This window comes from Polyodon spathula, chromosome 4, assembly GCF_017654505.1.
Source record: "Polyodon spathula isolate WHYD16114869_AA chromosome 4, ASM1765450v1, whole genome shotgun sequence".
NCBI lineage: Eukaryota > Metazoa > Chordata > Actinopteri > Acipenseriformes > Polyodontidae > Polyodon > Polyodon spathula.
The window spans coordinates 57805361-57832944 of record NC_054537.1 but is presented as its reverse complement, the minus strand read 5'-3'; the positions used below and the strand labels follow the sequence as shown (position 1 = coordinate 57832944).

The 27584-nt window shown below is 38.7% G+C and overlaps 1 protein-coding gene across 2 annotated transcripts in view; it reads right to left on the bottom strand.

The window, feature by feature from the left end:
* LOC121314662 (SWI/SNF complex subunit SMARCC1-like) overlaps positions 1–27584 on the bottom strand; it is a 42088-nt gene that overhangs the window by 12427 nt on the left and 2077 nt on the right. Inside the window, exons 2-22 of one of the 2 annotated variants that reach the window (XM_041248135.1) lie at positions 22986–23105; positions 21765–21850; positions 21466–21547; positions 20378–20470; positions 16080–16149; positions 15397–15466; positions 14471–14546; positions 13662–13787; positions 13065–13183; positions 12688–12833; positions 9944–10003; positions 9092–9129; positions 7267–7388; positions 6904–6975; positions 6523–6636; positions 6094–6247; positions 5870–5983; positions 2149–2208; positions 1514–1772; positions 1141–1302; positions 139–194 (exon numbers count right to left, since the gene is read on the bottom strand). In XM_041248135.1, the coding sequence (XP_041104069.1) occupies positions 139–194; positions 1141–1302; positions 1514–1772; positions 2149–2208; positions 5870–5983; positions 6094–6247; positions 6523–6636; positions 6904–6975; positions 7267–7388; positions 9092–9129; positions 9944–10003; positions 12688–12833; positions 13065–13183; positions 13662–13787; positions 14471–14546; positions 15397–15466; positions 16080–16149; positions 20378–20470; positions 21466–21547; positions 21765–21850; positions 22986–23105 (2199 nt within the window). The remainder of the gene's footprint in view (positions 1–138; positions 195–1140; positions 1303–1513; positions 1773–2148; positions 2209–5869; positions 5984–6093; positions 6248–6522; positions 6637–6903; positions 6976–7266; positions 7389–9091; positions 9130–9943; positions 10004–12687; positions 12834–13064; positions 13184–13661; positions 13788–14470; positions 14547–15396; positions 15467–16079; positions 16150–20377; positions 20471–21465; positions 21548–21764; positions 21851–22985; positions 23106–27584) is intronic. The other variant, XM_041248136.1, reaches the window with a different exon arrangement.

Sequence of the window (27584 nt, the reverse complement as noted above, 5' to 3'; positions counted from 1 at the left end):
CATCCGAGATATCTAGACAACTACAGCCACGACAGCACCACGTTGCACCAATATAATGAACTGCATTTTAGAAATGCATGAAATTAGAGATGGATTTATTATATCCTTTTGTGCTGGGATGGTGTGTTTCTCACTCACCTTCTCTAGCTGCTGTCCTTCAGTCTCTGTCTCCATCTTCTCAGACTCTAGGGCATCTGTAGAGAGATAAGGGGTACATGGGATATTGAATCATCATCAAAACTTTTTATCACAATTGGACAACTGTCTCTTTCACTCTGTGACATATGCACAGACAGCACCACCATTTTCCCTTATGCATTCCAGTGCAAAATGCTACTATTACTAATCTTGCATGATCACCCGCCTTCAATGGAAACCATTGAGCCAACATCTGAATAACCCTGGCTGGTAGAGTTTATGCTTCAAATCTGGGTGCAGAGGAAAACCTTAAGTTGGTCTATAAAATTGATCAGCATGCTATCCTACCAAGTACAGTATTCTGTGGTTTTAAGGTATTAGCAAAATGTATTGATCAGAATCGGTAATGCAATAATATTGTTATGGTTCCAAGATTGTCTGGATTAATTTGTTGGGACAATCATTTTGAATTCATAACCAGCACACCGCTTACAGAAGGGCCTGGATGCACGGCACTCACACTTCTGCATAAAAGTGGAGTATTCAGTACACTGTACTACTGAATAGAAATTATGTTTCTCTGTATAAGACTTCACAGCATTTAACTGTATATGGAAAATTATAATATATTAAATACAGTGACTTATTTAATTGCTCTGTCAAAGAAGTCGTACTTATCTACTGTACGAGGGTTTGACATTCCTCTAGTTAAGCACTTGCATACTCATTTTTGGAATCATAAAAACCATAACAAGTCCTGTTAGACATTTATAAAAAATCTCAGTGCGTAAGTTAAGTATTCAGAAATGTTCATGCAGTTGAATATATTTATAAAATGACCTGATGGCTGAATTAATACTTACACTGACGGTAGTTGTGAAACCCAGGACTGTTTCAAACCCTGATTTTGACAAGACGTGCTTGGAATTGAATTAATTTTAATCAATGCCAAGTTAATTGCGACAGGGCAGGCTACTCATTCAAACACTAAAAGGAGCGTACCTAGCTTCTCTGGCTCCTCGGGGGTGGTGCCGGCTATGCCGCTGCTCTCCAGCCCAAAGGCTGGGTCAACTTTGCCAGTGCTCTTGGCTGCTTCCTGGACCTTCTTGACGTGAGCCTCCACCAGCTCTGCTGGAACCTCCTCACGCACCCGCGAGAACTCCTCTGGAGAGGGAAGAGAAAAGGATATGAAGGGTCAACACCTTACACGGTACAGGCAGCCACCATGGCAGAAACTTTTCTGGCATAAAACAAGCAACCAGTTTTAATAAATCCCTTGATGAATGTTTGTATAAAAGTTAGTCTCAGTTAGCCAGCAATGCCTCAGCAGTGGAAGAGATTACAAATCAGAGACAACGATATGCCGGCTCCTTACCTAGAGCTGCCTTTGCAGCAGCAGCTGCCACGCGGGGGTCCACTACGGAGGCCAGGAAAGCCACAGTGCTCATGACAGGGTTACCGGACTGGCTGAAGGGGACGGGCTGATAGGCCAGTGGCCCCAAGGAAGCGTCCGAGTTCTCCAGGTAGGGATCCTCAATGGGCAGCCGCAGGAAGTGCAGGATACATTCGTCCTGGGTGCGGCTTCCGACGTGCTCAGACACCTTGTTCCAGTCGTCCTTGTACATCTCCAGAGCCTGGGGACAGGTGAGGACAAAGGGGTTAGAGATCAGTGATTTGCAAAGACAGTTATACAGAGCAGCTTCAATCAGCAAGAACATCATTTTATTAACTTTTGCCAGATGTTACAGCTTTGTAGACTTTGCCCTGAAGCACAGTCCCAGTTTGCAGGCAGACTCAATGTTTCAAGTACCTATTCTCTCTCAAGTGTGAAGGCTATGCTTTTATGCACACACAGGCGCATCACAAGAACAGCTTAAACCAGCTACAATAGCATCCCCACAACATGCTGGCAGATTGAGGGAATGTATGCTATCCATAGGCTTCAAACTTGCTTTTCTGGTTCTCGCACGAGCCCGCAGCATGCTGTACTACAGACATGTTGACACTCACCTCTAGTAAGAGCAGGGTCTCCTGTTCGGTCCACTCCCTCCCTGCACTGGCTCCTTTGCTCTGCACAGGAGAAGTAGATGTCACAAATCAAACTGGCTCATATAATATTTGTATTTCAATGCAGACTGCAGTAGAACCAGAGTTAAAAAACAAACTTCCGAAATGACCCAGCACCCCAATTTCAACCAGTGTTACAATACCAGATTATCAGCAGTTTTGTAGACTCAGCAATTCAAGTTCAAAGCTCAAAATTTGCATATCGTACCGGTACGTTCGTACTCCCTGGGGACCATTAATTCAATGACGTACCAGTACATTCGTTAATTTCTCTTACATATTACACATTGGAAACAAACTACAATCTACTTTTTATTTTTCTAACTTTTCAAATAAGTTAGTTGATTTATTTTTTTCTGTTGAACAGCACTGACATATGATAACACTGAATTGAATGAAAATTGTCTAAATATTAACTATGCTAAATCAATCAATCATACGTATAGCCAGAATTTGATAACTGTAAAATATATTCACATGTTCAGTGTAACTTTTGATTACACTTAAATATGAATGTAGTTAACGATGGGAAGATAGAATAATAATGTGGCAATACCCTAGATCAGGGACACGCAACCCGCGGGCCGCTTGCGACGAGTTTATCATAGGATTGCCACCCACCATTTTACTTCAATTTTACTCATGGTCTTGTATTTTAGAATGAGAAATTACAACTGTAGCAGTTGTTAGCGAGTGACTTCACTACAATGTGCTTCGCGTGCTGACAGTCGAACGTACATTTGAATTAAAACTGCTTCTGAAAACTAGGAAATCATGGTTGTCCTGAAGTTTATTTTCTGAAGAAAAAAGGGGGTACTGAAACAAAACACAGCAGAGAAAAGATTGGGAAGAATCGTTCTGTGTAACTGAAAAGCAGGTTAAGCCATATTGTCTGCTTTGCCTCTTTCCTGTCAGTTTGCAAAACATAAAACAGCACTTTGAAAACTTGGCATGCAGAGCTCCACAAGAAATTCCCCGCTAGTAATGAAGACAGAATCTTAACCTCTAGCGGTCCATTTAATTAGCGCCTGTCAGGCAAGTCAAGTCCAATTTATTTTCACACGCGCGGTTTAAAAGTTTTTCCTCCCCCCCACACAGTTTTTAAAACAGGTTTAAAAGGCACTGCATAGCAAAGGACACTCGGTACTGCATCTCCAGCCAAGCCCCACCCCTTGTTCGCTGTATTTATTACATACCTCTTCACAGTAATGCATACTGATAAACCCTCTCCTGATCACTCGTTTTATCACCAAACTCCTCAATAATGCAATCCAAGTCATTATTTTATTACTATAACATCTCAAAAAGCTCTGCAAATGTCTGTGATATTCTTTGAGCACTGGATGCAGAAGCAGCTATCTTTTTTTTTTTTTTTTTTTTTTATGTCCGTGTTAGGTCTGTGGTGCAGGGCCTCTGTGTATTGCTCAGACCCGTCCCTTTTTTTTTTCTTTTTTCAGCTTCTCTTGGCTCCTGTCGGTCTTACTTGGCCATTGAAAGGTTTTTTCTGCATTTTCCGGAGAAAAACGACTGGAGACCTGTGGTTAACGTCTTTTTCATGATGTCGGACCTGGTCCGACTTAGGACCGCAAAAGGTTAAATAAGGAATCTGAAACGGGATTTTAACACGAGTCATCTCTCACTGCTGCCTTGACTGAGACTCAGTTAGTGACTTTACCTTAGTTTCGGATTTGCTGGCTTCTAGCAAGAAAATGCAAGCCGTTTAGTGACGGGGAACTTATAAAAGAATGCTTTCTGGCATCCAGCAAAGTGCTCTTTCAAAATTTGAGAAACAAAGCCAAAGTTATTTGTAGAATATCTATGTTGCAACTAAGCAGTGGTGCAGTCAGTCGCAGTTCAGCTTTCAGCTGACAAATCTGTCAGATCAGTTAGAGAACAATAGAAGGGGCTACCGCAATAAGCTTGGCACTTGACGAGTCAACATATATATATCGTAGTTGTGTATAGGTTAGGTGTATTAACAAGGACTTCTAAATTGCAGAAGAACTTCTTGCATTGCACGGTCAGACTCGGAGAAGATGTTTTCAATGGGCTACAAGAAATCTGTTCTGACTTTGGAGTTTAATTTAAAAACTTAGTCATGTAACAGATAGCGCTCGTTCCATGACCTGTAAACACAAAGGTCTGGTCAGTTCAATTCGAAAAGAGAAACCAGGCCTTATTGCTATTCACTGTTTGACCCACCAGCAGGCTCTGTGCTCAAAACTTGGAAGTGGTAGTCTGCAGGAAGTTATGAACACAGTTGTTGAAACCGTAAAAAAAAATTTCAAAACATTTGCTGCAACACTGTTTGTTCAACTTGTTTTAAGTGAACTGGGTAGCAACATGAATACCTACTTTACCACACAGAAGGACACTGGCTCAGCAGGGGTCAGGTCCTACAGAGATTTTCTGAATTGCTTCCAGAAATACGCAAAATGCATGATGTGGCTTAGTTCAGTGATGGCAAGTGGCTGCTGGATTTGGTGTTCCTCACAGATTTAACTTTGATGTTAAATAGTCTGATTTTGGAACTCCAGGGAAAAGACACGCCTCTGAACATTATTTTCCAGAAAATTTCAACCTTCATGAGCAAACTTGATTTGGTCATCATGCAAATGCAAAAAAAAAGCTTGAACACACTTTCATGATTTTCATCAAGTGTGGAAAAGTTAGACATTGAGGAAAACCTGGACACTTGTGGTTATGTTGTGTTGCTTACTGAGGTAAAAAAGATTTGAATCCAGATTCAGAGTTAGATCAGCTGAAGAAACTAGTTCAGTTTGTCAAGAATCCCTGCATTGCAAAAGACATGGAAAACAAACTGAGCAGCAAACTAAAGGGAGAAGCTACAGAGGTGAAAATGCAGAGGGTATTTTAGAAATCTGTTAGAAATGCAGCAGCAAAAATCCTATCAGTGTTTGCTTCAACATACACGTGAATCAACATTTTCTGTGATGGGAAGGATTAAAACAAAACTCAGATCCCGTCTGACAAGCATTTGGAGGCAGAGCCGAGACCCGCTGTTACATCACTTGTGCCAGATTTCGACACCATCGATCAGTGTTAATGCCCATCAGTCTCACTGAGTTACAGTAAGTCTAGTTTCAATTAGCTTTGTCTTAATATGCATTGAGTATGTACATAGTAAAATTTCACTGTGATTAAACGTCATGCATAGTTAGACAGACAGATAGAAAGATATCCAGATAGAGACAGATAGCTATCCTATCTGTATTGCAGCTAAAGGTGAAGGGTATTGTAGATACAGGTGATTATTTTTAGCTACATGTGGCCCGTTTTAGGAAATGGTTAAATCAACTTTTTTGGATATGCGGTCCATGATAAAAGTTGAGTTGCGCACCTTTTCAATAATAAAATATTGTTTATACATAACTAAAGACATGTCTTCAGATAGTATCCAAAATAATGTTTTCTTGTCTTGAGAAAACAGATTAAATGTTACAATTACTTTACCAATAAAATCAATTAGTCCACATATTTGGGGGCTCAAAATGTACACACCCTTCCCTAAACTTCTACGTCTTTTAACCAGAATGTAGAAATGAAGAACTAGTTTAAATACAGCCAGAGACTGTGACTCCAATGATTATAATTCAATCCATCATCTTCATTTGTATGCGCATCCTCTCACCATTCAGCTCACCTTGTTGAGTGTTTTCTTGGAGTAAATGTCAGTGCGGAGCCCAAAATTCTGCATGTCTGAGGGCTTGTCCTTGCCCTTCTCTGGGAAGTTCAACATCTGCTGGGAGGCCGGGACCTGTGGATGAGAGACTGTTTAGCAGCCGGAAGAGTTTTCTTTGCATGTAGTAAACTCAGGATTTCAATAGAAGTTTCTACATTACAGACTGGGCAGAAGCTGTGAAGTACCTGGGGGGGGCGGTGTTGCAGGGGTACCAGTCCAGACGGGGTGTCTGCCAGCACATTGAAGTGGGGTGTGGGCGGGGGCCCCATTGGCAGAGGACGGCTGTCAGCGTCCACTTGGTAATTGATCAGACCCCACTGCTCCAGGAAGGCGTGTGCCCTGTCGGGTGAGAGGAGCAGAGTGAGAAACACGCACACACAAAATTTATAACAAGGTGTACAGCAAGGGCCATTTTGAGACCCAATATTTTTTTTTTCAACCATGACCTTAATTGAACCAGTTAAACCTCTATTCAGATATTAATCCATCAGCTATTTAACCGATAGCCTCTAAATTTGCACTGGCTCTCAAGGACACCTCTTTATCCTGATCACAAACTTTAACAATGGATTGCTAGAGAAATTAAAGTAAGCAGTAGCTGCATGCTGGCTGACCTCATGACAGCACACACATCCCCGGTGAGGTTCCTCCTGCAGGAGGTGCTGGTGAGGTACTCTTGTGGGTTCAACCGGTAAGTGTCGATCATGAAGTTACGATATGCCAGGAATCTGTGAGGAACAGATATACATTAGAGAGGAACTGTATGAGCAACCATCTTACTGAACTGCACTTCAGGAACATTTCAATTTAAAGAGATACAAAATAAAAAGTGCTCATGATCGGCTTAATTATATGCAATTATGCATAAACTCAACGGTAAATTTGCAACCATGGTAGTTGTCTTACCAGGACACTACACTTGTCCAACGGTGTATCCTTGATACCCTTTCCCAACACACAACCACCCTATGCATTCTTCTCAATTCAAGACTCACATCTCTGGGGTTTTGGATTTATTCTTCCCATTGAAAAACTCTGGCAGGGCACGCCTCTCAATCTCATGGATACTGGAACAGAAGAAACAACAAAGCTTAGAAACTGAAAATTAAGCAAACACACATCAAGTGACAACCCTTCCAGTGTTCCCCAGCCTCCCTTCCCTAGCCTTTGCTCTCCCTGTGTGGTACACAACAAAAGCCATGTTCTGAGCTCCCCAGCACCCCTTCCTAGCTACTGTGCTGCCCATCTATTAATCAGCCCCCTTCTTTAAACTGTGCTCCCCCTATCTGTGCATTCCCCAGTACCCCCTTGCCTAGGCCATGCCTCCCCTATCTTTGTACCTCCTAGCCCTTGCTCACCAGTTGTAGTCAAACCAGGACGCATAGCTGGGGATGATGATGTGGTGGGTCTGCTCTGTCACATTGTCTTCACTGGAGTCGATCAAGCGGTTCACCTCTGCCTTTCCCTGCTCCTCCTCCTCCTGTTGATAAAGGGGCAGAAAAGAGATATAACGTTATCTGACTAGAAACATACTCCAGCTTCCAGTTGTGTCCAGTTCAGAGCCATCAGCCCGTTTGGATTATTGTAATGCTCTTTTTGTTAATTTTCCTGCTCGCTCTGTGCATTGGTTGCAGATGGTGCAAAATGCAGCAGTATGGATTCTTTACCGGTGTCGTAGGGAAAAAGTAGATCACGCAAGCGCAGTAAAGTAAAAAGGCCGCGCGGCAGCTATTTGATTAAAGGGGAAGTTAACTGCACTCATACTTTTCTATCAGATCATTTTATTTGCCAGATCGTATGGTAATGTGTTCACACACCTCTTTCTTGGTTTTATTTATTTTCTGTCTGTAAAACGTGTGTGATGCATAGTTTTCTGTTATATCTTTATACTCCGACTAAAGCGTTAAACGTTTGTCAACTATTTCTGCCGGTGTGTATTTAAAAATGTTGTTGTTAGTCAGATGTAAGCTGTAGTTGTCCTAGTTTTAAAGAAAAATAGACTAGAAGAACTCAACATGACAGCTAAATTAGAAAAAACTTCGAGTTGCAATAACGTTTGTTAAACAGACACACAAATTACACTTACAAACTTCGTTTTAAATTATGCATTTATTGTTAACGTATATTACAGCATTCTCTTATCTATCTATACAGTCATACGTCCACAAAATCAATTTAAAAGTATTTATTTTTTGTTAATATATCCAATCTACTTATTCCCTGGGCTCGATCTACTAATTCTCCAGACGTAGCAGTAGTACAGCAATCTATACGTAAACCTTAGAAACAATGGAACCTCCCCTTTAAATTCTAGACTGCAATCTACTTTTTCACCAGGAAAACAGTCCTGTATTTCCTTTAAAACATTATTGTTGATCTACAAGGCTTTGCACGGTCAGGGTCCTAGTTATATAATGGACCACCTTAGCCCTTACATCCCTGGGAGGCAGCTTAGATTCTCTAACTGTGGACTGTTAAAATGCATGGTTCCAAAATGTGTTACACTCGGAGGGCGTAATTTTAACTGAGTTGCTCCTTTTCTTTGGAACTCGCTACCAACTTTCATTAAAGAACCCACAACAGCAAGATTTAAAAATACTCTAAAGTCACACTTATTCTGTTGTATTTTTTTTTGTAACTTTGACTACTGCAGTCTGCACTGTTTATTACAACATACTGTACTTTTATGATGATCTATATTTACCTATTTTATTGTATTTTATTTATGTATCTCTAGAATTTAACTGATTGTTATTCATTGTGTTTTGTAATGTTGATTTATGTTTCTTTTGTACATCGCCTTGAGACACCTAGGTTGGAAAGTCACTATAATAAATTAATTATCACAAAATTCTAATGTAGTATACATACCTTAGCTTCAATAACTATTAAATTCAGTAGTGCAGAGTTTAGAAAAACTAAAATGAACACATTCAATGACAAATGTTTTGACTAAAAAGCTTTCTCTATGTCTGCAACATCGAAATGAGTTTTGATTCACGTAGTTTTAATCACTGGATGATGTCAACTCTACCCCCAATTAATAAACTGTGAAGGTTCCATTAAGACTGCTGACTCAGTGTTTATCACATTTCTTTTATGGTTCATTACATTATTTAGCGGAATCCTTTTCTACAGTTTAGAACATGTGTAATTGCTTGCCCATTAACACTACTGAATTACCTTCCCGCTGGTAACCGTGGGCTCATCATCTTGCTCATCTGAAAAATAAATACTCTTTAGGATAACTGGGTTACAATTAAAAGCATCTCAATGATGTTTAATTTAATATGTACATATATTTAATTGGTGTCTCAGCCATGCATGCTTGCATACATTTAGTGTATGTTCTACACAATATGAATACAGGCTGTGCTGACAGTCCACTTAGTTGACATTTGCCAAGGAAAGAATGAATAGTAAGCCAATTCATCTTGAAACAGGGACTTCTGAAACCTAACCACTTCACTGCTCCCTCCCTGCTTTTAAAACAGGCCTCATAACAAGTTTACTTACACAGCCAGACTGAGTCAAATTAAAAAAGGCTTTGAAATATTAAATAAAGCACATCCCTTTGTCGTCAAGCTATGACAGTTAATTATACTTTTGTCAAAGATTTGTCAGTGGGAGTGTGAGATTAGCAAATTAGTCACAGACTGTAGATCATATTACAAGGGCGTGTTCTGATTCTGTTCTCCCCGAGCTGCTCAGTCATTGGAGGAGGGAGAAGCAGAACAATAATTTCAGACAGCAGCACTTCTGTCACTTGTGTAGGTATTGTTTGCACTTGTAATCTAAACAGAGCGCCTAGTGAGGAGAAACGCTTCACAAATACACTGTGTACTTTATTTGGTGAGAACAGACAAAATATGCAAATGCAGGTTTCAAATCATTGGAGGTGGCTTTAGAATAGTCACGCATTCCGTTTTGGCTTCTTAATATATTCTTTTTGTAGTCCACTTCTTGGGAATGAATGTATGCTATTTGAATCTAACAAAGTAGGGTTTGTGGGTTTTTTGTGTGTATCTTACTCACCCAGATCAGCCACGGTGCCCCCCTTCACTGGGGTATTCTCACTGTCCTTTTTGGGATTCACTGGAATTAAAGAAACAGCATTCAACAGAGAGCCCTGCAGGAGCCAACAGCACAGCACCCCACCCCTATCCCCACTCCAAAAAAAACAACAAGCCACCCACTCACACACAGCAGTCTTTAAATGAAGAGCTCGTAACTTCCAAAAGACACAAAACTATTGTATATTCAACACAAGACTACAAACTCTGTGTACACCCTGTAGTATTTCATTCTTTTGTCTCAATAGGATGCGTCATGGCCTACTGGTTCGAATCAATTGACTGTGAGGCAAAGTGATCCTTATTCCCAAAACAAGCATACTCCAACAGAGTATTCATTAATCAAACTATTTTATCCATAGATCTTTCACCCCTCTCCCAGTGTTAATGGAGTTTACTGGAATAGACTTCAACTGCTGTTCAGAAAAAATGAAAACGAATAGGTAAGGGATTCATTAGTAAATCAAGGAATTACTACAGTAACCATAGGAACTTGAGTTGTAGACAAAGTATCAGCACCCTACCACTTAATACAAGATAATTAAAACATATGGAATATGGAAGCATTTTGTGAACATTACCAATAATTATGACAAAGACCAAAATACACCATTTATGGTAGTTTAACTGGCGTGTGCTACAGTACCCAATACGACTGTGTGTATTCTACACGTTTTGTGCAGATATCCTCTTTACAACCCATAATAATGCTCACACAGGCTCGCTCTCACTCCCCCACAGCCACCAACCTAGTATCCAGAAGGTGGACATTCTGCTACCCTGCACTTGACTTTCTTTTCTCCAACTTATTCTGTTCATTTCATATGCTAATGCATGCGAGTCATATTGTGTCCGTGGTCATCTCTGTCTTAGAGAACACTTTGGCTAAGAGAACCCTTCACTTGCTTCCCGGGGGGCATTCCTTTAGCCAGAGACCACTGTACTTATCCTAATCTGTTACCTTGAATTACAGGGTGCCAATACTTTTATCTGCGACAGTTTGTTGATCTTTAAATGTATGGGAAGTGTGGAACCATTTAACCCTTGCAGGACCAAGCATTTTTCAGTGGGATGCTCCCTAAGGACCAGGCTTTTTTGGGCTGTATTTGACTCTTGCTATAAAAATTCACAAAAAGAAATAAATAAATCGCACTCCGGGGAATATTATAAAGTACTTCAGAAACCATACAAAATGTGCTTTTTTTTTTTTTTTTTTTTTTTTTTTACTTATTAGTATTTTTTACTATGTATTCTGCTTCGAGACACATGTATAAAAACATGATATTCTATGACCTGATGGACCTTACAATACTTCCGGAAAGTTTTGTTAAAAAATAGATGTTTGGGCAAATTACAAGACATTGTTTCACCTGAGTGATTGCAATGACATAATACACATTTGGTCTTTATAAGCAATAATGGACACAGATTTATTTTCTCAAAAATAAATAAATAAGAGTTACTCATTCAATTCTCATTAATAAGGAAAAAAACATACCTGGACACATTTAGTTCATGAAATAGTATATAATTATATCCACTCTTTTCTTGATATTTATAAATGTTGTAAAAACATATATTAAAACAGAATAAATGTTTTAAGTTAAATACATCAGATTTAGTGTTTCCTTTTTTTATTAGCTCTAAACAAGTTCCTGTGATGTTTTCCTTCTGCTTTTGTCTCCGCCCTTTATAGAGACTAAATATCCTTCTGTGCTGAAACACGAAAAAAAAACTATCAGGACGTGAACGTCAGTCCCTCCCCTATGCATGTCTTTCAAGCCTGTACTGCAAAGTATAGCAACCCTGTAAGTCATCAAAATGACAAAACTAAATGCTTCCTTTTTTCTTTTTTTTTTTTTTTTTTTTACCACATTTACATGATCGCAGTCCTAGAAGCCAACTTCAGTATGATTGTGTTAACACAATCCCGGTCCTTAAAGATTAAAAAGACATTCTTGTAAATTAAGCTCACGCTGTCCTCTGCTGGGGGCTCACCACCACTGCAGGATACCAAGTATTAATTTTAAAAGGAATCTGGTCACATGCAAAATGCTTTTCCAAAACAATTCAAGGATGTGTAACTTTAACACAGTGCTTTTGTAATGCAGTCCAAGTTTCAGTACAACTAAGTAGGTCTTACCAATAACCAAAAAAACACCCTCTAAGAACCACTTAGAATTATGTCTTTTAAACCGATAAATCTGGGTTTTGGAAATATATTTTAAATATTGTCAATAATGCCCTACTCTTTCTATACAAAGAAAATGGCTTTCAGAAGAGGGGCAACATTGTTACTGATAAACCAATGTGTGGACCTACATAATAGAAAATCACTCGTTAGAGTGACTTGTGTAGATTGAAAAAAAAACTTTACATTGCAATAGATACGTGTGCAGTGTAAACGTGGCATAAAAATAAATTACTTTTCACAATTCTAGGATTAAAAATGCATCCACAGTTTTACATTGCCTGAATCATAAATGTATACATCCTCACTTCAACACAGTAAAAGTGAACCTTTGCATATGTATTAGTGATTAGCAATTTATTATAGAAACCGAAAAATTCAAGCATTAGAGTGCTCCCCCCCAAAAGTAAACATCTTAATCACTTTACAGAAGAGCCAAACACTTTTGTATGAGCACTTATAGAAACTTGGTGGGGGGGGGGGGTGTGTGGGGGCCGGTTTGGTGTTTTGCGTACCATTCTTGGGCAGGACGACCTCCTCCATGTTGGGGACAGGGATGGGGTCCTCCATGTCCTTGGTCAGGTCTTCCTGTTCCTCCTCCTCTTCATGTTCCTCCTCCTCCTCACGCTGATTGCGTCTCTTCCAGTTTGGGGTGGGTTGGCTGGGGAGAGAAAAGGTGGGGAGTGTGAGATGCTAGCCTTCTACCCTCCTCCCACCTCCACCATCTACAAGGATTACCGTAAAATGTGTTGGTCTAAAAGAAGTCTTTGTAACTTTGGCCCAGTTATTTAGACTACAGTGCTCCATTTTCAGCACTTTACACTGTGTGTCTAGGGCCATTGAGGATGTGTGCCCCTTGTACAAAGAGTAGAGGAAATGAGCAGATACTTACCCCTTCTTTCCACCCTTCTTTCGGGACTCTGCAGGGGTGGGAGGGGGAGAGGGGGAGCGTCTCCTCTTTTTCCCAGAAGCAGCTGCTTTCCGTTCCTTTCGATCAGGGGTGCGGGAGGACTAGACAGGACACAAGCAAGTAGATAAGCGAGTCGAGGATCAGAAACTTTGATTCTCAACTGTATCCCTAGTACCGAGTGCCATTTATTGGTCTCAGTAGTTTTGTACAGATTCATCCAAAATTATTCATTTCAGTTGTACTTAAATACAAACAGTTCAAATTAATAACCATCATGCAGAACATTTTAACAGTTTTTGAAAATGAACTATTGATCACCCAGGGGAACACAAACCAAACCATTCCAAAACCACAAATCATGCACACACTAGTTTATAGTATAGCAACAAGTTTATTTTTTGTTCTCCTGAAAATACAGCTTATAAAACTCATTGCCCACTTAAAACGTGCCTCTGACTTCTAAAATTCACCTCAAGCCCCAAAGTGTGCATCTAGAAGAGAAACCCTCATCCCTTGCCTAGGAGAGCCCCACACTTCCCACCACCTCCCTCAAGTGGTGACGGAATATTTGGGGGTTACCTCCTGAATGTGGGTGGAGATGCGTTTGGGATAACTCACAGACTTCTTGTTCTCATCTACTTCATAATCTTCCTCGTTCATCCATTCATTAAAGGCGTCTGTGTCCAGGACCCACTTTGCATGAACCTGCACAGCAGCAACACCACAAAAAACAAGATCAGACCAGTATGGAAACAAGTCACCACTTTTATCATACATAGGCCAAAAAACACTCATTAGTCCATCCATATCCCCAAAAATCAAAACAGCCAACCAAGGGCTCATCACCACTATCGGTCTGTGATATCTGCAGTTTTGCTCCCAGTGCAAGAGGGAGTTGCAATTTTTTGTATGCATTACAAGTTAATACATAGCGTGTGTCGTATTGTTATAAGAGATACCATCTTGTGCAGCTTAAGGGCTGGAGGAAAATGAAAAGACGCCAAGTGATTCTGGCTGCTCAAACTGTACAAGGTATCAAAAGTTAGGATTAAAAGAAGATTGTACACAAGCATTAACAATTAAGTGTTAAAAAAGTGTTTTAGCTTCAGAACTACGCTTTGTATTGTATGCATTGAACGAGAGGTACTGGATTTTTGAAAAATGCTTATCAGCGACTGGTTGTTTCTACCGCATGATTTTATAACATGATATATTACATTAGGAATGTCATTTGTAAAAAAAAAAAAAAAAAAAAAAAAAAAAATCTGTTTGATTAAGGACAGCCCTTCTATGCATGTGTTTCAATTCATTTGGTCAAACCGTAACAAATGAAAACTGAGATCAAAAGAAACAGTAAGTGAAAGTTATGCCTGGTCTCCAGCACTGACCTTCCAGGGTTTATCAGGGTTCACGTTTTCTTCAATATCACCATCAACATCACTGGCAGGAACCCAGGTATCATAACTGCAAAGAGAGGCAGTACTCTATATTTAGATTTTTAACTACTGACCCCTTGGGCCACTGAGGTACTGTTTTTATTGGCCCGGATACAATTTTACCTGGCCTAATAAATGTATGTATGTACATATATTTAAAAAATATATATATATATATATATTACACACACACACACACACAGTGGTTTGCAGAAGTATTCACTCCCAATAGTCACATTTCGTTGAATTAAAAATAATTTATGCAGTTTTTCAAACAAACTTTTTATTCAAAGCTGCAGTGGTTAAACTGAACACTTATATGAGGAGGAGGTTAAATGTCATCAAAACTTGCAAAGAAAACATACAAAATGAAATTTACTGGTTGCATAAGTATTCAGCCCCTTAAGGTCAGTACTTGGTAGAAGCACCTTTTGTAGAAATTACTTTTTGGATAGGCCTCTACTAGCTTTGCACAGTAGGATGGTGACATTTTTGCCCAGTCTTCACAGGAAAATGGCTCCAGTTCTGCTAAGTTGGCTGGGGATCGTCAATGGACTACAATTTTCAAGTCTCTCCATAAATTTTTGATTCGGCCACTCATGCTACGGTTATGTTACGTGAGCAAACTAGGAGTGATTTCATTGGACAATCTGGCCGCACGTATAATTAATAGAAATCATGCTGGCTGGTCTGATTTACACTAGGGTTTAATGGTTTCATGAGGTGAAAATCAGTTTAACCACATGGAAAAAACTTTCACTTGTGGCGACCGGCTAGCGGGACATACCTGTAAAGGAGATATTGCATCTACGTGGATCTGGTTAAAATAGCTCTGTCTCCCTTCCTCCCCAGGTCATGCTGCTGTATTAGAGGCTTACCTGTCCGGATACATCCCCCAGTGTACCAGCACTTGTTTGTCCTTCCGCATCACCGGACGCAGCCACTCCTCTGTAAGAGAAAACAAACAAAACGCAACCTTCAACACTCCCGGAAACCTTCAGAGATGAGGACGAGCAAGAAACCGAGGATCCCAACATACATGTGGAAAAGAAATCCATAACTCAGAGGCTGCAGCTACAGTACTGTAGGATGAGGAAAACACTTGGAAGCATCACAACTGGACTGGAGGAATAATAAGGAAAAATCATACATAAAGCAATCTGAAGAAAGTTGCTTTTACTTTATTTTTCATACTTCAGATATTCTAATCCATTTAATTACCTCCAGTGCACAAGTCCAATATGATATGCATACTACAAAATTACGTATATTCAGTAGAGCGCTTGTTCACAGCATTGACGACACCCGAGACAAGGGTGATTGGGCTAATGAAGCATTTAAACTGAAACAGCAGCTTCAGTTACTGCGCTTCAATCAGCACCAATGCTTGCTGAAAAGTGCTCAATCCAAACAGAATACTTGCTATGTGCAGTTTATGTACTAAACGATGATTTAAGCAAACATTACAATTTTCATATAATGTAATATGAAAAGCATAAAGATGCAGTGTGCTATGATAATTACAGTAGACTCCATAGGATATAACAGTAAACCAACATACCATCCTCCAGTGAGGAAGGGACAGGATAGATGTGGTGAGAAGCCTTGGACTTGTCATCTGTAACAGTACCCTGGAAGAAGAGAAACATTTAAAACACCTATCCAAGATCTCCAAATACACGATTTAATGCTATTTCACAACAGCTAAACAAATACAATCTACAGCAAAATGAGACAGAACTCAATGTTTATCATCTTGACTATGGCTTCTACATTTAAAACAGACATTCAAAATGTCCCTCCAATCACCAGTTCAGTGATCAAAACAAGAGTATATGCGATTACAAATCTTTATTAACACACTCATTACACTAATGTATTAAAACCTATGAAAGTAATAAAGTACAGTAATCTGTATCGTATCCAACTACGATGGGGCCAGTACTGTTGTTTTGAACGTAAATTATTCCCAAAGTAGTGCAGTCCCTCTCTCTACGCCACCAAACCATAGTCAGAACCATATTGTCCAAAAGGAGAAAGTTTGGGATAGTTGTGAATGTTCCCAGGAGTGGCCGTCCTGCCAAAATCTCTCCAAGAACAAGGTGTAACATCATCCAGGAAGTCACAAAGAACCCTAGAACATCCAGGGATCTGCAGGCCTCTCTCGGCTCGGCTAAGGTCAGTGTTCATGACTCCACCATCAGAAAGACACTGGGCAAAAATAGGATTCATGGCAGAGTAGCAAGGCAGAAACCACTGCTCACTAAGAACATGAATGCTCGTCTCAAGTTTGCCAAAAAGCACCTGGATGATCCTCAAGAGTTCTGGAACAATGTTCTATGGACAGAGGAGTCAAAAGTGGAACTTTTTGGCCAACATGGGCCCCGTTATGTCTGGCAAAAAAAAGTAGAGTGGCAAAATATATAGGGTGCCCCCCCCCCCCCCCCCCTCCCCCCCTTCCGTGGGGGGGGGTTAGGTGCAATTAATACCCAATCCACGGTTAATCCCGACGATGCAATTTAACTTTTAGTTAAAAAGTTAACTAAGGTGATGAGTAATATAGCAGAACTATTTTTGTAACATGCAAACATTGTACGTCAATTATTGTAAATCAAAAACGAGTTGTGCATTTACGTGGTTTATGCCAACGGAACAAAAAGACATAAATACGGTGTGTTGCTCGTCACCCGTACCGATTTGCTGGAAAATCCTACGAGCGAATCAGTTTGAAAATTTTAAATTATTTTGGCTAAAACGACCAGCGTGAGGATGGTCGCTTAGTCAAAACTTTTAAAATTTAATAAAACTTTTGAACGACGGTGGGGTACTTTTGACCCTAACAGTGTCAAAATCGGAATTAAACAACAGTGTCTGTCTTTGTCATTTTAACACTTAGTAGGGTCAAAACATGATCAACTGACACTGGTTTGTACTAGCTGACAACACATTTTTAAAACATAGCACAGCCTTTATCGTGTTGGATGAGTGACGTAAAATTTGAACAAACTGACTTTTTTATTTGATTGTACATTAGTATTCACTAAACAGACAGCATGTAGACTGCATGCTATTCACATGTTGTGACTCGTACCCAATCAGAGGTCGCATTCACCAAGTTACAATGTGACATGGGTTCGTCTCCATGTAAGTGGTTAAGGTCTGTAAACATTTGTAATTTTGTTTTACCTTTAAATTTATACAACTAATTTTTAAACAGTAAAACAAAATTTATTTAAATACATCAAGACGAAAAATAGAATGTGTTTGTGTACGAAAGTCCTTTTCAATCACACATCCTAATTTTTTTCGTGTGAAATCGAAAAAAAAAGGGGGCCTTTAGCTGTATCCGTTATTTTCGGAACGGGAAATACTAGAATAAAAGCACGGGACATGACCATGATGCGTTTGTGTGTTAAAAATTTACGACTACGAACTGCCACAATTTCAGAAGTTAAAATATGCGGTAGAGTCTTAATAAACTTATTGTAACATCTCTGTCTTTTTTTAACGTTACGAACATTGTCTCAACGTAGAAAAATTTCAGACCTGACGTCGAGTTGCATCTTGTAGATGACAACTGAAGGAAACTTACCTGTCATATGTAGTTGTTTACTGTGACTGGTAATTTTCACTGAATACAAGGAACAAAAATTAGTAGATATCCAATGACTTATTTGTGTCATTAATCGAATCTAGTTGTAGACTCCAGTCATTAAATGACCGATCAACATTAACAAAATGTAATTTGATGACATGGCCAGGTTAAAGATAACAAAATTCAGATTATGTTATAAACGTGATTAGTGTTAAAATTAAAACAATAATACACATCTTAATTTGTCTACATACAATAATCCAACGATATGTTATCCACAATAAAATAAGATTACTTGTCGTTTTTTATAATGAACTTTATAACAATATAATGACAACGAGTTACGTGCTGGTGCACGACGCTGCAACGACGAATTAACGCAGAACAAGTTTCAGTAAGTTCAAGACAATTCAGAAAACAAGGGTTTGTCCCCACCGTGGTACAGCTGAGCCCACTCGCGGTAATATATATTATATATATATATATATATATATATATTATATATATATATATATATATATATATATATATAGATATATTTGGGTTGTTGATGAAGAAAACTAGGGTAAGTTCACCGACTTCGGAGCAAGTGTTGATGTTCACAGTCCTGAATCGTCAATTGTCTTAGCGTTCGGGAGGATTGAGTAATATAATGAGCAAAAATTTCTCTACTCGATTTTGCAGAGTTACAGTAATGACGTGGGCAGTCTGAAATTGTAGAAGTGACGTAGTAGAAGCGTTTTGTGACATATAACACTGACGCCAAAGTCCTCGCGTAAACACTGTATTTTGGAAACGGTTCAAAAAAAACCTGCGAGTCTATTTCACAGCCCAGATAAATCCCCTATGGGATTTAGGGGATTGTACAGAGAAAGAGACCATTAGAAAAGTTCTTTCTCGACACATTTCTGAAAGATTTATGTAACTACTTAATACCGGAAATTAAGGCCTTAAAGTCAAAGATCTTCACGACTGAGAGTCAGGTTTCTTAGGTACAGTTTAAAAAAGGTTTGATTCAAATTTTCCCCAAATGAAGAGGAACGAATAACGCCTGGTTAGTATTGCGACGTGGTAGATTTTCATTTGGTTTGATTGAAAAGAGTGACCCATCACGAACACCAGTTTTTTTTTTTTAGTTAGCTTGAATAAGGAAAGCTATAAAAAAGACGTCTCGTAGAGTTTTCTGCAGAGCATCTTTTTTTTTTTTTTTTTTTTAGTGTCAACAACTCTGTGATACAGCATTAACTGGCTTTTGTCACTGCAATCGGTGTTTCCAGAGGCAATTGTACACATGGTGCTTCACTTAAGCGATCAAAAATTTCAGCAAATATATCTATTTTTCTGTACTTCTTGCAACAGTCTTAGCACTGCTATAAAGTCTCTGAAACGTAACCAATGTTGGAGGAATTTTTGTTGCAATGTCTTTAAAAGTATCAGCGGCAGTAAAACGTGAGTTTTGCTTTGGCAAGGCCATAGGCAACGGAAAGATGGTTTCCAAAATCAGCTTTGTCCCTGCTGAGAAAAATCGACTACAGTTTAACTTGCCCTGATCTACCTCCTTTTGCCTGATTCACAAACATTTCTCTCAGCAGAAGACATGCTTTCAATTTTAGATTTCTTTTAAACCATTTTTCATTGTGCTCCCACGCTGTTGATTTTAGCTGCTAATTATTTGTTCACAACACATACATTTCATTGTTCCATCCCCCCACAGAAATACGAAGTACTACTTTCCCCATGCAGGGTTAACCCTTTGCGGTCAAACCAGGTCAGACATTACAATTTTCCCTTTCCTGTCCAACATCAAAAAGACATCAAGCACAGGTCTAGTAGTTTTTTTTTCTCCAGAAAAAGCAAAGAAAACCTTTCAATGGCCAAGTCAGACCAATAGGAGCTGGGGGGGGGGGGGGCAGGGGGGGGCAGATCTAAGCAATACACATAGTCCCTGCAGCACAGACAAACAAAAAAGATAGCTGCTTCCGCATCCATCGCTCAAAGAATATGACAGACATTTGCCAAGCTTTTTGAGATGTTATAGTAATAATGACTTTGATCGCATTATTGAGGAGTTTGGTGATAAAACAAGGGGTGGTGCTTGGCTAAATTGGACCTGATGCGCCTGACAAGAGCTGAATAAATGGACCGCAAAGGGTTAATATTTGACCTATACATTTGACAAAGTTTAAACAATTAAGCAAAATTAAAAAAATCTGACACTTTACTAATGTTTAAACTCTAAACAATTTACCCCTAGAGATAAGTACCTGGTGCCGCTTAATGATGTCCTTTAGTTTAGTTGCCAGCTTCTGCTCAATTTCAGGGACAAGGTAGACAGAAGGCCTGGTCAGACAGTTGTTCTGAAAACAGGGATTCAATGATTAGACACAAAGTATAAAATTTGATTTTTCTGACCCTTGTTCTGTTTACTGCCAATTGTTTTGCCAATCCCTTAACTTTTAGGGCTGGTTTCACAGAACCTGATGAGCACAAATCTTGGACTACCACATCCAATTTAACATTAGACAGTCCAACATAACTGCTAAATGAGGTTCTGTGTAACCTCTAAAAGTACACTGGACACTTGTAAATTGCAGGATGCAGTGTGGAAAATATTGAGGTGCTGTTGTTGCTCACACTCCTCAAGTGAGATTATTGCAGTTGATTCGCTGACTGACTTAAGCCCTCCCCAGATAGTTTGAAAATCATGATGAATTAATGTTCTAAAACCTTGTCACAAAGACAGCTGGAGTGGGGGACTTCAGACCAGAAACAGGAACCAGGAAATAAAACGACAGAGGTGGTACTGCTCAGCATTTAATAATTTAAACAAGCAGAAAATAAGGTTGCAAAACAAATGAGACACAGGACACGACACTCGTTGCCAAAACAAAGACAAACAAAACTGACTACACAGACAAAACAGGGTGAGCATCTATTTTTAACGACTATTATTATTACCTCCGTCTTCAATCCCGTTCTCCACTCACCAAACACAACCCCAAGTGAGTGAAAACATGCTGCTTTTATGCAGCTGTACCGAGACTCGATTGCTAATCAATCATTCAATTGGAGTTGCCATACAACTGCACGTGAATTAATAAAGTGCAATTCCCCATGCTCACATATTATTACTTTTTACTTGCACGTGAAGTGCTGTGCAATCCTTGTGCCTAAATACAAATAGACACTTTAAACACTCGTGTTACACAGACCTGTTCATATCCCGAGTACCAATGACTAAACACCAACATTAACATACAACACAAAATACACACAGGGGCAGGCACTCTGCCACAAACCTCCACCACTACCATTGCCTGTAACAGCATAAAAGGCATATAAACATGCTTACCTGTACCAGTGTTTTCTCAACAGTCATGAACATCTCAACATTTCTGTCCATCCGGGACGGGTTCTGCAAATCAAACCTTCGCCTGTAGAGAGGAATCAGCCTGGTCACTACATTATATATTGGGTAAGAAAATAAAATAAAAACAGTCTAAAAACTATTCTCATGTATCAGATCACTTGGTGCACAATGTGTGCAAACATTCTACAGCCCCGTTAACATATATAGTGACATACGGAGATTTCCAAAACACTGCGTTTGTTTAGCTTTCTACAAAAATATAACAAAATACAGCCACTCACCAGCCCTGCTCACTCTTGAATTTGTAGACTGACCCCAGGATGTGACACAAGGCACCTCCTGCCTTGAAGTCCAGGAAGGTCTTTGCCTGAACAAAACAGAGGAAAATTAATTAGATATTAGAGTATGCATTCAAAATAAGCCGGCAACAGGCACAAACCACCATTGAGAGCGATATTTGTGCTGGCTACTTTTATAATTATGGATTATTTTTGGGTATTATCGTACCGTAATGCTTTATATAGTACATAACCATGGCCAAAGGTTTTGCATTACCCTATACAATTAACTAATTTTAATTCATAAAGTCGATTCTAAGGTTAACATACTGAATAACATATCGCTTTGTAGTTTTCCCATATACTTACCGAAAAAATGGCAAATTGAAAAATGTGACATTTCGAAATCTAACGAAATACTGTACTACTATTGTGGTTTACGGCAGACTTTTGCAATTATGTAGTTTCTTTGATTACATGTTGTTAAATAAAAGATCTAGATTCTCAATGATAAAATTGTAGGCAATGGAAAACTTTTGGCCATATCTATACATTATATTCGAGTACAAAGTCTACTGTGTGGCACGAACAACTGCCATTCAATTTTTCTACAATACTGTAGCAGAAAGTCAGTCGCATAGTGCATACCGCTCGTGTTTGCCCGGTTGGGGACTAGCGGTATTTATTTAGTGTTCAGCAGGCCCATGTGTGTTCTAGCCTTAAGGATTACTGCCCACATTGTCAAACAATTAGCACACCAATAATGATCCATGACATGGAACAGAAAAGCCAGAGCACTTGTTTTTTTATTTATTTTTTTAAATCGCTCTTCCTGCCATGATTTAGAGGACAGATCTCAAACCCTGATGCACTACAGAGGACATTTTGAAAAGTTGTGTGTAAAAAGTTGTCAGGATGTTAACGAAAATAAATTAGATACGTTTTTTAATCAGTTGAAGCAACACATGGCTTATTACACTATATTTCCACAAATAATCCATATCACAAGGCCACTAGAAAATGTCAGTACAGGTGGCAGTCTGTCCAAGACTCAAAAGGCACCCAGAAATCACTGAAGAGCAGGAGGGGTTGCTGTTCAGATCAGGATTAAAAGACTGGCAGTGCCACAGCTTTGTTGGCACCCACCTACAACTGTGAAGATTAACAATGTATTTTATTTATTTATGTTTAGAAACAAAGGGTGCAGCAGAGTACATCACTCACCGGCAGTTTGGTGAGCGCCGGGTTGTTGATACGTTTCCCAAAGGCATCTTCTTGGAACTGCAGCAGTTGCACCACCAGACCTGCAAGCGTTTTATTGGTGGGGGAGTCAGCCTGAATGTACTGTGGAAAGAAGCACACACCTGAGATGCCAAGTTCTGAAAGTGGAAAACAGTAGCACTTGCCATAAAAAATAGTAGCACCTGACCAGTAAAAACATTACCTGGTGAATTACCTTATTTTCATGATCAGGTGCTGCTAGCACCTCCAAATTAAAATGAAATCACCCAAGGAAGAATCAAATCTGGACTGAAATGTTCAATTATCAATACTTGGAGGTTGAATATTTACAAAAAAAAGGCAAATTCAATCAGGGATCAAATTACAGGTGTCACTTGTAAAATGCAGTTACCTTTCAGGTTCACACTTTATTTGCTGATGGTAGACAGTGGAAAGTTTTGTCCTTGATCAGGTACTTTTCTACACTTTAGCTAATAGTCCTTTAAATAAGCATATTTATTACACCGTGTAACAATTTTTTTTTTTTTTTTTTTTTCCTGGGTAGCAAGGGTTATTTCCTAATTGCTTATGCCTCAAAAGTACAGAAAATGGCTATTATTCCCCACAAACTTTGTTTTTGTGACCAGGACAGTGATATTTTGAAATATCACTATTTCCAATGAGAAAACGGGCAAATGTGTGTCTTTTTGTTCACAAAGTCAGAAAAAAACAACATATGAATCCAAATTAACATGTATTTATACTAAAGTAATACAAAAATGACTACAAAAGATTTAGAAGTCAGTAGTTTTTCGAGATTAACGATTATACTGTAAATTTATTTGATTTGGAACGTTATACTTGGATAAATGAATAAATGACAATAACTACACAGAAAAGTTTTTTTTTTTAAAGCTGGGCATTGACAATCATTCAAATAATAGATATCATTTAATCATTTAGTTAAGGCTTACATTTCAATGTACTAATTATATAAGCAACAACAAATTCAGCCACACAAAGTTAGTCAACTTTTTGTTGAATCATTAATAATGAAAATAATGCTTTAAAAAAATTGATTGCTATTGTAGTATTATCAAGAATGACTGATTCCAATTAATAAAAACTGGTTTATGGCTGTAGTTTTTGTGCGGCCTGATCTGTAGTTGCTGGCTATGTTTGAGTCTGGAAATACTACTTTGCAAAGTGGACCGATATGATCCGAAACAGCAATTGAAAGATTGTGTTCAACAATAAAGTTTGCAAAAAGTGTCTCTGCCTTTATCACTGCATTATCTTCGCCTGTATTCACCACAAATTCACGCATAGAATTTATGATTTCCAATAGATTTTGCAAATTGTTTTTTTTTTTTCTTACCTACATGAATGATGCAATCGTGACGTCCACCGTGTTTCACCGAGAAGTCAGTCTGGCAATATTCACACTAGGTATGCGAGTCAGATTTTAGTTGTTTTAATGAAAGTCCATTCTGTAGTGTATTGCTGTCTATTTCTGGCAGGATAGTCGACTTCTTTTAGATGGAGAAGAGTAGAGCATTTTTTATATCTGGCTGGTGATGAGACCTGAACGACTGTATAAGGCAACTGCGCGGCAATTTCTCTAGGACCCCCTACACTGCTTTTAGTAAGTTAAGTAAAATGCCAGTGCAATATTAAGAATAATATGTACATATAAATAGACAGGAAAACACACACACACGGTAGCCTGTTGAAACTGTTATATATGTAAATTTATAGGCTACACGTATATTTTTTATATAACGTGGGATTATATATATATATATATATATATATATATATATATATATATATACACACATATATACACTTACATACATATTTTTCTACATATTTTTTCTTAGTATCAAACCCTTCGTCGTAGAACCGTATTTTACACTCCAAAATAATAGCTGCTACAGCAAAATCGTAGCACTTGGCATCTCTGACACACATCAACTCACAATACCAGCATGTTCATAATAAACATGTTGCAGCTCAATAACTGAGATCTGTTAAAAAGTGTCTATTAACAGCCAATAATTCAGTTTGTACTTGTTATTTTAAACAATTGACAGTCATGCCGTACATCATTTGTCACAAGGTGAAAATGCATCCACATATCTGGGTACAGACAAGATTCAAATCTATATCATAGCATTTTTAAACCACTCAGAATTAAATACTGAAGTTTGTTCTTTCTCGAATAAAAAGTAACCTTTATCTTTACAGGGCCTGAAATTAACACTGGCCTTGCAGCAATTGCTGCAGTGCCCCTCAAAATCTGTCTATTCACGGATATTATGGCCGCAGTGCCCTTTCAGCTACAGCAATGAGACGCCTGTACTAGGACGTGTTTGGATTCAAACATTAACATGATTGCGTAATCACGTACAAGTGGTTCTCTTTCTGGTTAAAAAAAATATTTACTGTAGCTAACTTGAATGTTTGAATTGTCGTTACCACCTTATTTAAACTGTCCTTTTTATCACAATGAAATCAACTGTAGGAAAAACTATTGTACATTGTATTAGTGTTTACTATCATCATCATTTGTCCATCTTAAGATAGCTATTTCTCTTTTCAGTTCATCCATAAATGCAACACACAAACCCTGCATTTTAAATGCTGTACGTGGGCGAGAATAAGATTTCTGAATTTAGTTTATGTTAAACAGTAGAATATATGCTATTAAAATATACGCTAAGAAAAACATTCAATGTCCAGCTTCAGCACAGGGAGCTATGACCTCACAGGCTCGAATCTAGATGGCTGGTTGAATACATAAAATAGTTATTATTAAGTTAATGTGTTGTTTCTTTATGTGGCCAATAATTAACTTTCAATATGAATCCTAAGCAAAACTACACAAGATCCTACACTTTGGTCTTGCATTTTTTTTTTGCCAATTTAGAACCCTGTCTTTATATACATTTTCCAAAACAACCTCCAATTTGTTTTGTCTCTCTTCCTACAAGTTCCATATACGGTATTACTTCAAAGAGGGCAACCTTTATTAATAATACTACAATTTTCAAATGCTGCAATATTTTACTACATGATTTATGACATTTTAGAAGTATCGCGGTTGCGTATTTTCTGTAATACGGTAGCCTACCTGTATGTAGCAGCGTGTGTGGCTAACCTACTTTGACTACAATACACTTATCGGTGACAGTTACGGACAGCCTATTAGGTGGGAGTTGGAAGGTCAGGGGAGTACTGTACCAGCGAATCAGGAGTTTGTATTGGTTGTTAATGGGCAGGACAATGCTGGTGTGGCAGTTAAATCAAAGGGTGTGACGTAGATGTTTTTTATCCACCAAAAATGACCTCAGAATATCAGTTTGATTTCTGTAAAAACTACAATATATCCTACTTCAGAAGAACTGCTCTTCTGTACGTTGTTCATTTTGCATTTTCTTTCAGAACTGTACTACCACAAAATAAAATGTGCTTACTATGTCTGTGTACACTAGTTTGTAATTTACATGCTAGATTGAGGCTCTCGTCTCTTCGAGGGTGTTACCTGTACAGTCAGTGTGGCGTGTTTGTTTACTGTGTATTTTTTTTTGTAGGGGGATGTGGCAAAGTGCCCGCCCCTGTGTGTATTTTGTGTTTTCTGTTGTGTGTTAATGTTGGTGTATAGTCATTGGTACACGGGATATAAACGGGTCTGTGTAACACAAGTGTTTAAAATGTATATTTGTATTTAGGCACGAGGATTGCACAGCACTTCACGTGCAAGTAAAAAGTAATAATATGTGAGCACGGGGAATTGCACTTTATTAATTCACATGCAGTTGTACCGCGGCTCCAATTGAATGATTGATTAGCAATCAAGTCTTGGTACAGCTGCATAAAAGCTGCATGTTTTCACCCACTTGGGGTTGTGTGTTCGGTGAGTGGAGAACGGATTGGAGACGGAGGTAATAGTGATAAATTGTACGAATAATAGTTAGAATATCTGCTCACCCTGTTTTGTGAAGTGTTAGTCCGTTTTTGTTTGTCTATTTATTTTGGCAAATGTGCCGTGTCCTGTTTGTGTTTGTTACAACTGTTTATTTTCTGTTCTGTTTATTTATTAAATTCTGAGCAAAAGCATTTGTTCAGCTCCACCAAACTCCACCTCTCTGTCGTTTTATGTCCTGCTTCTGGTCTAACGTCATCCACTCCGGCTGTTATTTGTGTCAGGGGATAAAAAAATACTTTAATGTTTCTTTATTGATAGCAGCGTTTATTTGAGGGTGGCCTCTATTATAAAGCCAATATATGACTGCAGCGTCAATACGAGGGAGTCTTTAATTCAAGGGTGGCGCCAAATTGAATATGGTAATTTACCTTCAAAACTGAACATCAAAAACACATCACCATAAATTAGGATAGAATCTAAGAAATCAAATGGACAAATGTTTCGACTAGTACCTCCATTATTGTAAATGGGCTATTTTAAAAGGCCAGCCGCAGCAGACTGATACAGTGGGTTTGAGAGAGAAGCAGTATCATTTTAAGCCAATCGGCAACAGAAAATATAATTATTGTCCATTCATATAATACATTTAACAGGGAAAATTTAGTAATTCA